At 42.3% G+C, this 11916-nt stretch overlaps 1 protein-coding gene across 5 annotated transcripts in view; it reads left to right on the top strand.

The window, feature by feature from the left end:
- DNAH8 (dynein axonemal heavy chain 8) overlaps window positions 1–11916 on the top strand; it is a 329266-nt gene that overhangs the window by 158216 nt on the left and 159134 nt on the right. For all 5 annotated transcript variants that reach the window (XM_053222854.1, XM_053222853.1, XM_027057830.2 and 2 more), the window contains 8 exons: window positions 840–926; window positions 1014–1121; window positions 2121–2255; window positions 3991–4152; window positions 6663–6909; window positions 7026–7267; window positions 7358–7498; window positions 10545–10782. In XM_053222854.1, coding sequence (XP_053078829.1) covers window positions 840–926; window positions 1014–1121; window positions 2121–2255; window positions 3991–4152; window positions 6663–6909; window positions 7026–7267; window positions 7358–7498; window positions 10545–10782 — 1360 coding nt within the window. The remainder of the gene's footprint in view (window positions 1–839; window positions 927–1013; window positions 1122–2120; window positions 2256–3990; window positions 4153–6662; window positions 6910–7025; window positions 7268–7357; window positions 7499–10544; window positions 10783–11916) is intronic.

The following is an 11916-nucleotide window of genomic DNA, read 5'->3' as shown; positions in this document are numbered from 1 at the left end:
GATGCACTCAGTTTGCAACTGGGGTTCTGTGACTGAGAAAAGAAGAAATATTGAGAGGCAGCTAGTAACTTCTGTATTCCCAGGACTGAGGAAGGTATCTGGCCAATGGACAGTGCCCACGAAATGCTTAGGGACTGAAGGCTTCTTAATGTACTTTCCTAAAATAACTAACCCCTCTTTGCCTGACTAGTCTTTGAATCCCTAACCTCTCCCCTGGAACTGTTGGGTCTGATGCACTCAACCTGTTGCTATTCGTGAGGCCCTAGCTTCCTTTCCTCTTCTACTTTCGTCCTTTTCAATATTTTCCCCACCATTCCCATCTTTATTTCCCCTCACTCCAATGGAGTTTTTTTTTTTCTTTTTTTTTAAATCAGCCAGAGAACTCTCTAATTCTGACCATGGAGAATGATGGAAAAGATAAAATAAGAATTACCTAAGTAAACTGATCCATATGAAATCCTGAATTTTCTTCCTTTTTCAATAACCTATGTTAGACCATAATTATCCTGGTGTTTATGTATCTTTCTTTTCTATTTTCTTAACCAATAGATATACAGAAGCTTAATTTTTGCTACATGAAGTGTGTGTGTGTGTGTGTGTGTGTGCGCGCGCGTGCGTGTATGACTTTGTTAGTATAATGGAAATGGAAATTATGCATGAGGGGGTAATGTGACCTTAACAAATATGGATAGTCCAATACATATTTTTGAGACAGGAGGGACGTTTTATGAATCTAATGTTTTTCAATACCACCTTAGAATATGAACTAGGAATTTGAATGTGTTTGTATTCATGAAATGAACATTACATCAATAATTTAAAATAATTTTAACTTTTAGAACCCTGGGTATGCTGGGCGCCAGGAACTACCAGAAAACTTAAAAATTCAGTTTAGAACTGTTGCTATGATGGTTCCAGATAGACAGGTAGGCACTGGGATTTGGAAGCATAATATGATTTATGTTCTTGTTTTTCTCTAAATTGTTGAAAAATCTCATGACCTTAATTTTCAGATCATTATGCGAGTTAAACTTGCAAGCTGTGGTTTTCTTGAAAACATCGTCTTGGCTCAAAAGTTTTATGTTCTTTACAAACTCTGCGAAGAGCAACTTACCAAACAGGTAACTTTGTAAATCAATCTTTTCCCTACCTGTAGAACGTGATTTTTTTTACTTGGCAGTTTTACCCTGATAGATGTTAATCAGTGAGTTAAAAAAAAAATCTCAACTCTTTTCTAAGATATATTTATAATTATGTATGTATGTGTTTTTAAAATTTTTTAGTTTGAAATGATTATGGAGTCTCAGTGAAGTTGCAAAGAAAGGTAGAGGAGGTCTTGTGAACCCTGCTTCCGCATGGTTGACATTTTGGAACAACAGTACAATTATAAATGACAAAACCGGAAAACAGATGTGGGTACAATCCACAGAGTTTAAGAGTTTGCCAGTTATGTATGCACATATGTAGTGTAGTGTAGTGTGTGTGTGTGCGTGTGTGTGTGTGTAGTACTATGCAATTATGTCACGTGCAGATTCATGTAACCTCCACCTCGATCAGCAAACAGGACTGTTCTGTCTCTGCTACCCCTTCACAGCCACACCCACCACCCTTCCGAATCCCTAACCGCTCGCAGCCCCTATTTTCCCTCCATCTCTATAACTTTGTTATTCCAAGAATGTTATAGACATGGAATCACAGAGTGTGTAACCAACAGGGCAAATTTAAATCTGTTTACTGTGAGGCATCTGGGTGGCTCAGCCAGTTAAGTGTCTGGCTTCTGCTCAGGTCAGGATCTCATGGTTTGAGAGTTTGAGCCCCGTGTCAGTCTCTGCACTGACAGTGCGGAGCCTGCTTGGGATTCTCTCTCTCTCTCTCTCTCTCTCTCTCTCTCTCTGCTCCTACCCAACTTGTGCGCACGCCCTCTGTCTCTCAAAAATAAATACATAAACTTAAAACTAATCTGCAGTCAAAGGAAAGGTGAAAGACTTGAGCTCATAGAACTTTGAAGCTGAGCCCCTGCACACAGCAGCGTTTACAGATCAGCATATCCACCTATGTGTATACAGTGGGTCTGCATTTAGGATTGGTCAATTAAACAATCTTTTCTCCCCCCATCTTAGGTTCATTACGACTTTGGGTTGAGAAATATCCTATCTGTCTTGAGGACACTCGGATCTCAAAAAAGAGCCAGACCAGAAGACAGTGAACTAAGCACTGTCATGAGAGGACTGAGAGATATGAACCTTTCCAAACTGGTATCCTTCCCTTCCCTGAACTCGCTTCTCCTTCAAGATTCTCACCTGTTCTTTCCCCCACTTAGCCGAAATGCGGGGGTTTGGCTCAGCTGGAGCTGAGCATTAGTAACGACAGGGACAGTGGGTATGTGAAGCTAGCCCTGTGCTTCCAGAAGACAAAAAGTCTGTGACCTTGTATACCCAACATGGGCCCTTACCACTTGTGAACCATAAAACCATTGGTGGGTTCTGGCCCCCAAATTTCAGTCCAGACTTCTTTTTTGTTTTTTTATAATTGTGTCTTTAAAAAAATATTTTTATTTATTTTTGAGAGAGAGAGAGAATATGAGCAGGAGAGAGGTGGGGGGGGGGGCGGCGGGGATAGAGGATGTGAAGCCGGCTCTGTGCTGACAGCAGAGAGCCTGGTGAGGGGCTCAAACTCACGAACTGTGAGATCATGGCCTGAGCTGAAGTTGGACGCTCAACCAACTGAGCCACCCAGGAGCCCCTCAGTCCAGTCTTCTACTATTATTTAGAATGTAACACAAATTATAAACATGAAAGTCCAGGTTTCTTGGATTCACAGAGAACTATGAGAACTTTTGCTTTCTCAGAACACATCTGAACTTACTTCAGCTATGTCTCTCCCCCGCCATCGACACCATTTCTGTTTTCCAAAAGTGCACTGAAAGTTTGCCATGAAGATGATAATAATTATCTTGCTGCTTTCACGCTTGTCACAATTATAGCCAGGTTCTTTGAAGTAGCTGACGGACAGGCGTGCGTGGGATTTATTCAAGGGCTTTTATGTGTTACATATTGTGTCAATGCCCTGGGAATACAATGTTGAGGAAGAAGTGGTTCTTAGGAAGCTCAGGTCTAGTTATAGAAACTAACAACTAACACCTGTGTAGTTTTTTAGTATTACAAAGCTTTTTCAGGGGTATTGTGTTGTTTGAGTCTCACAGCAACACTGTGGGATATGAATGGCTCGTGTGCTTATTGCCATCTTACTTATGAGGGAACCAAGTTCGAAGGACTCAGCCACAATTATGGTCAGTTGAGAAGCTGGAACAAAAATCCACAAAACTTTCTGATGTCAAATCCTCTGTCCCTTCTAGTACACCTTAGCGCCTCCCTTGGTAATAGTGTATTCTTGAAACAGCTACAAGAGAATTCCAGAAGGTGTCAGAAGAGTCCCAGAGGATAAGGAGAAATCAGAAGGGGGCAGCAGCTGGGAATGGGGTGATGGAGACGTTAAAGATGTAGCAAATGAGGATTAGGGTCAGTTGACTGAAACCTACGGCTTATTAAGGATGGCAGAACACTGCTCTGATGGAGTGTTCCAGCCAATGTTGGATGAGCCGGGCAGTTTAAATGAAATTTTAATTTTATAATTAAATATAATTTTAATAGTTCTATTTTCATGGGGTTGGGACTACTAATTGCATATTTTTAAGGTTAATGCATACACCTGTTTGTGACAAGCAGCACATTCATGATAAAGTAGTGAGATCAAACCTTGAAGCCGCAGATTGTAGAGGATGTTGAATGCCAAAGAGCTTTGGGTACGATGCTGTAGGTAACGTGGATTCAGTGGTGGTGTTCAGGACTTGGGTCTACACGACCCAAGTCTGGTTAGGAGAGTAATACATGATTTTCTGGGCATGCAGTGATAGTAAGGTGCCATGAGCTTCGTAACTGGTCAGTAATTATTTATTGACTGAAGAAGTAAATTTATTCTCTGCCGTCTTAGGTTGATGAAGACGAACCCCTGTTCCTCAGCTTAATCAATGACCTGTTTCCAGGACTGCAGCTGGATAGTAGTACGTACGCGGAGCTGCAAGCTGCAGTGGCCAACCAGGTTCAGATAGAAGGTTTGATTAACCACCCGCCCTGGAATCTCAAACTTGTGCAGGTAAAGAAATTTTAATCTGTTATGCTAAGTGTGTGTTGTTAAAGATCGCCATTTGAAGAGAAGAGCTCAGGATATTAGTCTTAATGTAAATGCTGAAACTAAATTAATTTTTTAATGGTTATTTTTGAGAGAGAGAGAGAGAGAGAGAGACAGAGTGTGAGTGGGGGAGGGAGGGAGAGAGAGAGAGAGAGAGAGAGACAGACAGACAGAACCCAAAGCAGGCTCGAGGCTCCGAGCTGTCAGCACAGAGCCTAACGCAGGGCTCAGACTCACAAACTGTGAGATCATGACCTGAGCCGAAGTTGGACGCTTAAACCACTGAGCCACCCGGGCGCCCCTGAAACTAAATTAAAACACATCATTGCAAGAAGAGTCCTCAGGAGGATGTGTTGGCCCCAGAGAGATAGTATGGCATTACCCTGCCTGGCAGGAAACAAGCTGTAATTTACTACCTAGAGCTGGTATTAGGGCAGGTGGTAACTAGAATCTCAAGAACAGTTAAGAGAGGGTGACAGGTTATATAAAAAGCCGGGGAGATGGAATGATCTCACAAGCTTCTTGTGTCAGTCTGGCAATATCACTCATAGCTGGGTACCTTCATGGGCATGGAGCCCGAGGAATCTGGGAGTGTTACTTTGCTTCTGTTTTGTGTGTGGTCAAGTTCACGCCTACCCTAACATCTAAATCCTTTGCCTGTGTCTCTTGGTATCTTTTTGCTCATTACATTTCATCCTTGTCAACCACCCACCAGTTAATCAGCAGAGGCAAGAAGGACCAGCAGAGATGCAGGAAGAAATCTCTATGGGCCTGATGTTTCAGGGGTATTTTCTAGGGCATTTGGAAATGAAGGAGCTGAAATTATGGAAAACGTTAAAAACTGCATGCGGAAAATAACAATTTTTATTTTAACTTGCCGGATAATAAGAAGTGCAAGTATATGAGACACATTCAAATTTTACAGGGAAATATATGAGGAAAAGTTTAAGTATTTTTCATCATCCATGTATTGAAAACCATTAAACACTTCTTTTAATTTCTGGGAAACTTTCCCAAATCTGTATGATATACATACTGAGTATACTGAGTACTAAAATCGTAGTCATTTCAATGGGTAGGGGACTAGAATATTGTCTTGTTACTCAGTGTCAACAGTGTTACTCTTGAATATAATGTTATGGGTAGTGTCTCTATTGCTTTTAAACTATGGGTTACTGTAGTAATACATTTCTACCTAAAATGTTAGAATAATTTAAATTCTGCCTCCTATAAGGTGTAAGTTTTTTTTTGTTTTTTTTTTTGAGAGAGAGAGAGAGGAGAAGAGGGGCAGAGGAGAGAGAGAGAGGTTCTTAAGTAGGGTGGAACTTGATCCCATGACCCTGGGATCATGACCTGAGCCAAAATCAAGAGTCTGATGCTCAACTGACTGAGCCACCCAGCCACCCAGCTGCTAGCTTTTAACTTCTTATTTTTATTAAGAAAACAATAGAGAGGATGTTGTAACAGATACCATCTAGTTCTTAGCACATCTCCTTAAATCTCTTTTACCGTAACTATGTGCCCCTTCCCAGGCTATTCTAATAGCCCATATTCACTATTCTCTTCCAGAGGATTGGAGCCACTTTGTTAGCAGGCACAAATAGCAGTTAGTTAAGGACTGATGGGTGATGGAGTAGGAAATTCAAGTTCCCCTGCTTCCAGGTGGAATAAATGCAGGTGTAACTTACATTCCAGAGTACCCCCCAGGAACAGTGTTCAGGCGTCCCTGTACAGTATTTTGTCCTCAATAACACCTTCCCTGACTTCCCTTTCCTGTCTCGCGTCCCCCACTCCCTTACCAGTTTCTCCTGGGAGCACTTCTTGAATAAATCACTCATCTCAAGCTGGTCTTCCCCGTGATGGTTTGTGTTGCTGCTTTCCACCACCAGGGGGCGACATCATCACATTGAATACAGAGAAAGCGTGTGCGTGGAAAAACTTCTGCATCAGCAAGCCAAAATCACAAGGAATAGTAGTTTGAGAAGCAAAAACTAGATCCTGAGTTCATTATTTCCAAAACGTAATGCAAGTACCACATTGTCATAATTTTCTCACTTAACGTTATTTTATAATGTGGTGCTAACTGGCTAGCCACGTCTAGTAAAAAAAAAAATACCACTTTTTTTTCTCATCCCTTAGTGAACTAGTTACTTTTTTTTTAATTTTTTTTTTTAACGTTTATTTATTTTTGAGACAGAGAGAGATAGAGCATGAACGGGGGAGGGGCAGAGAGAGAGGGAGACACAGGATCTGAAACAGGCTCCAGGCTCTGAGCTGTCAGCACAGAGCCCGACGCGGGGCTCGAACTCACATACTGCAAGACCGTGACCTGAGCCGGACTGAGCCACCCAGGCGCCCCTGAACTAGTTACTTTTAGTAGCTTATTGAAAGCTTTTTAAATTTCAGCACGCTGCTATGAGTGTCAGCAAGAGACTCATTAGTTCCATTTTTCAATTGCTTGCTTCATTGTGCAGTTATATGAGACGTCTCTGGTCCGTCATGGTTTGATGACTCTGGGGCCCAGTGGTTCTGGGAAGACGACTGTCATAACAATCCTGATGAAGGCATTGACTGAGTGCGGAAGACCTCACAGAGAGATGCGAATGAATCCCAAAGCGATTACCGCGCCTCAGATGTTTGGCAGACTGGACACCGCTACTAATGACTGGACAGATGGGATTTTTTCTACTCTGTGGAGAAAAACATTAAAAGCTAAAAAAGGTACACCTCAACTCTCCTTTGTGAAGCTTCCCCCTCCCCCCCCGTCAGTTTATTAATAACACAACGTTTAATTTTTTTACAGGTGAAAAGTGATTTTCCCTTTTAATTATTTGCAGGTGAAAACATTTTCCTCATTTTAGATGGCCCCGTGGATGCCATTTGGATCGAGAACCTAAATTCTGTGTTGGATGACAATAAAACTCTCACGTTAGCTAATGGAGATCGCATCCCCATGGCTCCGAATTGCAAGCTTTTGTTTGAAGTCCACAATATTGAGAATGCTTCCCCTGCCACAGTTTCCAGGATGGGCATGGTCTATATCAGCAGCTCTGCGCTCAGCTGGAGGCCGATATTGCAGGTGGGGACAGGAGACCCACGCCAGTGTGTGCTCAGCGGCTACCCGGGGTTCACATCCTTGGGAAACTGAGGTTCTGTCTCTTGGCTGCAGGCGTGGTTGAAGAAGCGCACCGTGCAGGAAGCTTCTGTATTCCAGACTCTGTATGATAAAATATTTGAAGATATATATACATTCATGAAACTGAACCTCAATCCAAAAATGCAGCTCCTGGAGTGCAACTATATCATGCAGGTAAGACTGTGGACATTCTCTATGTAGACTGGAGACGTTTCCCCCTCCCCCCCGCCCAGCCCACTTGCAGTTTAGAGGCATCTGAAATAGAAAATTCCCGCAGTCCATAGAAATATTTTTATGATATGGCTGTGAAGGCTTGGAGAAGTTGGATTCCTATTAAAGATTTCGTTAATGTTGTTACTGCCATCTGTTTTATTGTTTTCTCTTCCCAAGGGTGGGTGTTGTCAGGGGAAGAGGTATGAACTGTCTTCCCCACCATCAAGCTTAGTAACCTTCCCGGAAAGTGCATCCAATCATGACAGTAGACTAACTAAATAAGTAAAGCAGACTGTTCTACCGAAAAGCGCAAAAAGGGAGCTGGTAACAAGCAAGAAGATTCGAATGGCAATCTCACCTCAGCATTGCATATTTACAGAATACCAGACCGGGAAAACCTTTAAACAATTTTCCTAGTAGTCTCTAGCTTTGTGTGTATGTCTTTTCCGCCTCCCTCCGCCCCCTCAGCTTTTCTTAACAGTCTTCGGAGAAAACAGAACAAATCATAGATTTTGAAGGGCTCTCCTGCTTCTAGGCTATAGGTGACCTTTCAGTATCCAATCTGGTGCTTTGATTTTCTCTTAGTTTAATAATGGATACCGGTCAGTGAGGATGGGTAGGTTAGAAGTAATGCATGAGACCCAAATCAATTAATTATTTAGTAATTACTTTAAAATGCATAACAGAAGTGAACATCTTATCTTGAATTAATTTTGTTTTGAAAGACTGAGGATGTCTTGCTGTAGATACATTTCTTTCTGATGCTGGATGGGGGGGTGGTGCACTTTTCTTTAAATGAGTAGGTAGCAAATATTTAAGCAAATATTTGCACAACTGTCTGTCTCAACACTGACACCTGCTGTTGTATTGCAAAGGCAGCCAGACACAATGCCTACATGAATGAGTGTGACTGTGTTTCAGTAAAACTTTATTTGCCAAGCAGGTGGCTGGCCCCTGGGGCCACAGTCTGCTGAGCCCTGCAAAAAGTTAAAGAGAAATGCAGTCTCTGATGTAGGAAATTTGGAGCCTGCTTCAGATTCTGTGTCTCCCTCTCTCTCTGCCCCTCCCCTACTCATGCTCTGTCTCTCTCTGTCTCTCTCAAAAATGAATAAACGTAAAATAAATTAAAAAGAGAGAGAGAGAGACTTAAAATACAAATCGACAATAAAATGATAAGTTAGGAGAGAGATAAAGGAAATTAAGGTGTTCAAAGGTCATTGGATATACAAGATAGGAATAAAGGGTTTATCTTTATCTTTCATTACCCGTGTATGCAGGATATACTGTCTAGGTAAGCATTAGAACACAGAAATTGAGTGCAGTGTATAGGTAGTAAACAAACAAAAGGAAAAAGTCAATCTTCTCAGGAAATAGGAAGAAAGCTACAACACATGTGTGCTCAGCAAACGGTAAGGAAATGGAGGTGTTAGAGGTCTGAGAAAATGAAGAAAGTATGAAACAGTCATCTCACAGAGAAGGAGCCTGAATGGGAGCTGAGGTCCATGATGATGATTTAAGTTTATTTATCTATTTTTGAGAGAGAGAAAGAGAGAGCAGGGGAGGGGCAAGGAGAGAGGAAGAGAGAGAGAGAGAGAATCCCAAGCAGGCTGTGCACTGTTAGCACAGAGCCCGACGCCTGGCTCAATCCCACAAACCAGGAGATCATGACCTGAGCTGAAATCAAGAGTTTTAGTCAGTCAGTTTAACTGACTGAGCCACCCGGGCAGCCCCATGGTCATGATTTTAAAATGAAGCCAGAATTGTGTGGTTTTCTCCAGCCAAGCTTAGCCTCATAGGTGCAGGTGGGTGGAGAGCAGGCCGAGTTTCAACAAGGCTTTAATGGGGTTATGGCTTTCACAGGTGAGTAGAGGGTGTATGCGACAGTGATTATAGTGATGGGTCCTGGAATTCCAGCTAGGAAAGAAAGGAAGTGAGGAAATGAGAGGAAATGAGGGATAGTTTAATGATGGCAGGAACTATGGATCGTGATAGCTCTCTCTCGAATCTGGGAAGTGGAGGGAATAAGCTAGAAAGGGTGGATATGGTAATCAGAGAATAAAATGCTTGAAACTGAGATAATGAAGGGGTCACAGTTCTCGATAATAACAAGGGGTAGGTATGACTGCACGAATGGCTAAAAACCGTTTATTCATTTTTGAGAGACAGAGTATGAGTGAGGGAGGAGCAGAGAGAGAGAGAGGGAGACAGAATCTGGAGCAGGCTCCAGGCTCTGAGCTGTCAGCACAGGGCCCAACACGGGGCTCAAACCCACAAACAGTGAGATCATAACCTGAGCTGAAGTTGGATGCTTAACCGACTGACCCACCCAGGTGCCCCTGAAATAAATATTTTTAAATGATAATATATTTGAAAGAAGGGAAGAAAAAAACCCTATCTCCAGATATTGCTTGATCACTGTCCAACAGCAGACAGCATTTAGAGAAAGGTCATCCTGGTTTAAAAAGTCTGCGTGGGGGGCGCCTGGGTGGCTCAGTCAGTTGAGCGACCGATTTCGGCTCAGGTCATGATTTCACGGTTGTGAGTTTGAGCCCCACATCGGGCTCTGTGCTGGAGCTGGCTTCTGATTCTGTGTCTTCCTCTCTCTCTGCCCCTCCTCCACTCATGCTCTGTCTCTCTCTGTCACAGAAATAAGTAAACATAAAAAAAAAAAATAAAAGAAAAAAAAAAGTCTGCCTGAACTAGCAGAAAAGATGCCACAATGGAAATCAGAGGGTGTGGTTTCTGTCCCTAGCTCATGTGACTAACCTCACTGAGCTTCAGTTTCCTCATCTGAAAAGTAAAGGGCCTAAGTAAAATAGATGTTTACTTTCTTCTTCTTCTTCTTCTTCTTCTTCTTCTTCTTCTTCTTCTTTTTTTTCCTTTTAGACTAGATGTTTTCTAGGTAGTTTCTGGATCTAAAGTTTAGTTACTCCAAAACGTTAATTTTTTTTTTATTTCAAAAATTTGAACACCAAAATTTATTTTATTATATTTCAAATATTTTCAGTCTCTCACTCTACTGGAAGGTTTAATTCCCTCCAAAGAAGAAGGTGGTATTTCATGTGTCGAACATCTTCATAAATTATTTGTGTTTGGCCTAATGTGGAGTTTAGGAGCCCTTTTGGAATTGGAAAGCAGAGAAAAGCTTGAGGCCTTTTTACGAAGTCATGGAAGCAAGTTAGACTTGCCAGAAATACCTAAAGGCACAAATCAGACCATGTATGAGTTTTATGTTACTGATTATGGTAAGTACAGTGACTTACACTTGAAATGAGATGATCTCTTTTTCAATGAGAAAAATATAAACTTTCATAAACTCTTCTATAGGGGAATATTAAGCCGATTATAAATAACTTGATTGCTAATACCATTTTTAAAAAGCATAGATGCAAAAAATAGTGGAACTTTGCATATCGACCATGCTGGAAACTGGTAAGAGACTCTTGGCTTCTCCTCTTTTTGGAGTGGCCTAAGTGAAATCTTGTATAAATAAGTTGGCAATACCTCTCACATCATGTACATCCTGGTGCTTGAAGAGAAAGGCAGCAGTGTAGAGAACATAGATTACCCTCATGATGAAGTAACAGATCAATCCCACAACTTCCCTGTTGGAAATGTCGGAATAATGAGAGAATGAACCAAGCATATGGGGTCCTTCTTACCTGCAGCAGACTGGGCACAGTCCGGTGCTGTCACCTCAGCCCCCAGCCTCCTGTGTGTGGCAGGGCCCAGCTTCCCTGTCTCTAAGAGAAATACCCTTGAGTTTGGCGCCCTTTATCCGGAGCGTAGCTCCCAACTCTTCTAAACTCCAGAGAAGATGAAACATGCTTCCTAAAAACTGTATTGACCTCTGATTCTTCCTAAAACCCCAAAGCAGCAAAAGCATTTTTTAAAAGTTTATACATTTATTATTTCTGAGAGAGAGAAAGAGAGAGCGCAAGCAGGGTGGGGGGCAGAGACAGAGGGAGACACTGGATCCAAAGTAGGCTCCAGACTCTGAGCTGTCAGCACAGAGCCCGACAGGGAGCTCAGACCCACAGACCATGAGATCGTGACCTGAGGTGAAGTCAGACGCTTAACTGACTGAGCCACCCAGAATCCCTGCATTTGTTGTTTTTGTTTTAATGCATAAAATCAGAACAGGACACTGGATGGCAACAAAAGCATTTTGAAAGCGAGAAAGCAGAAAGGTAAGTGGCACTTGATTTGGCACACGGGGCAAGGTAAGTCCTAAACTGGCAGGGGGAAGAGTTGAGAGGCAATGTAATGTATGCCGCAGAACCTTCCCATGGCTCGGGAAATGGAAACTGGGGTGAGGGCAGAGGTAAAAACCAGAGTGCTGCTTGTAAGTCTGTTTAAGAAACAGAACCTCCAGGTCC

Source organism: Acinonyx jubatus, chromosome B2, assembly GCF_027475565.1.
Source record: "Acinonyx jubatus isolate Ajub_Pintada_27869175 chromosome B2, VMU_Ajub_asm_v1.0, whole genome shotgun sequence".
Classification (NCBI taxonomy): Eukaryota; Metazoa; Chordata; class Mammalia; order Carnivora; family Felidae; genus Acinonyx; species Acinonyx jubatus.
The sequence above is the reverse complement of the archived record's forward strand: the minus strand, read 5'-3'. Positions and strand labels throughout refer to the sequence as shown.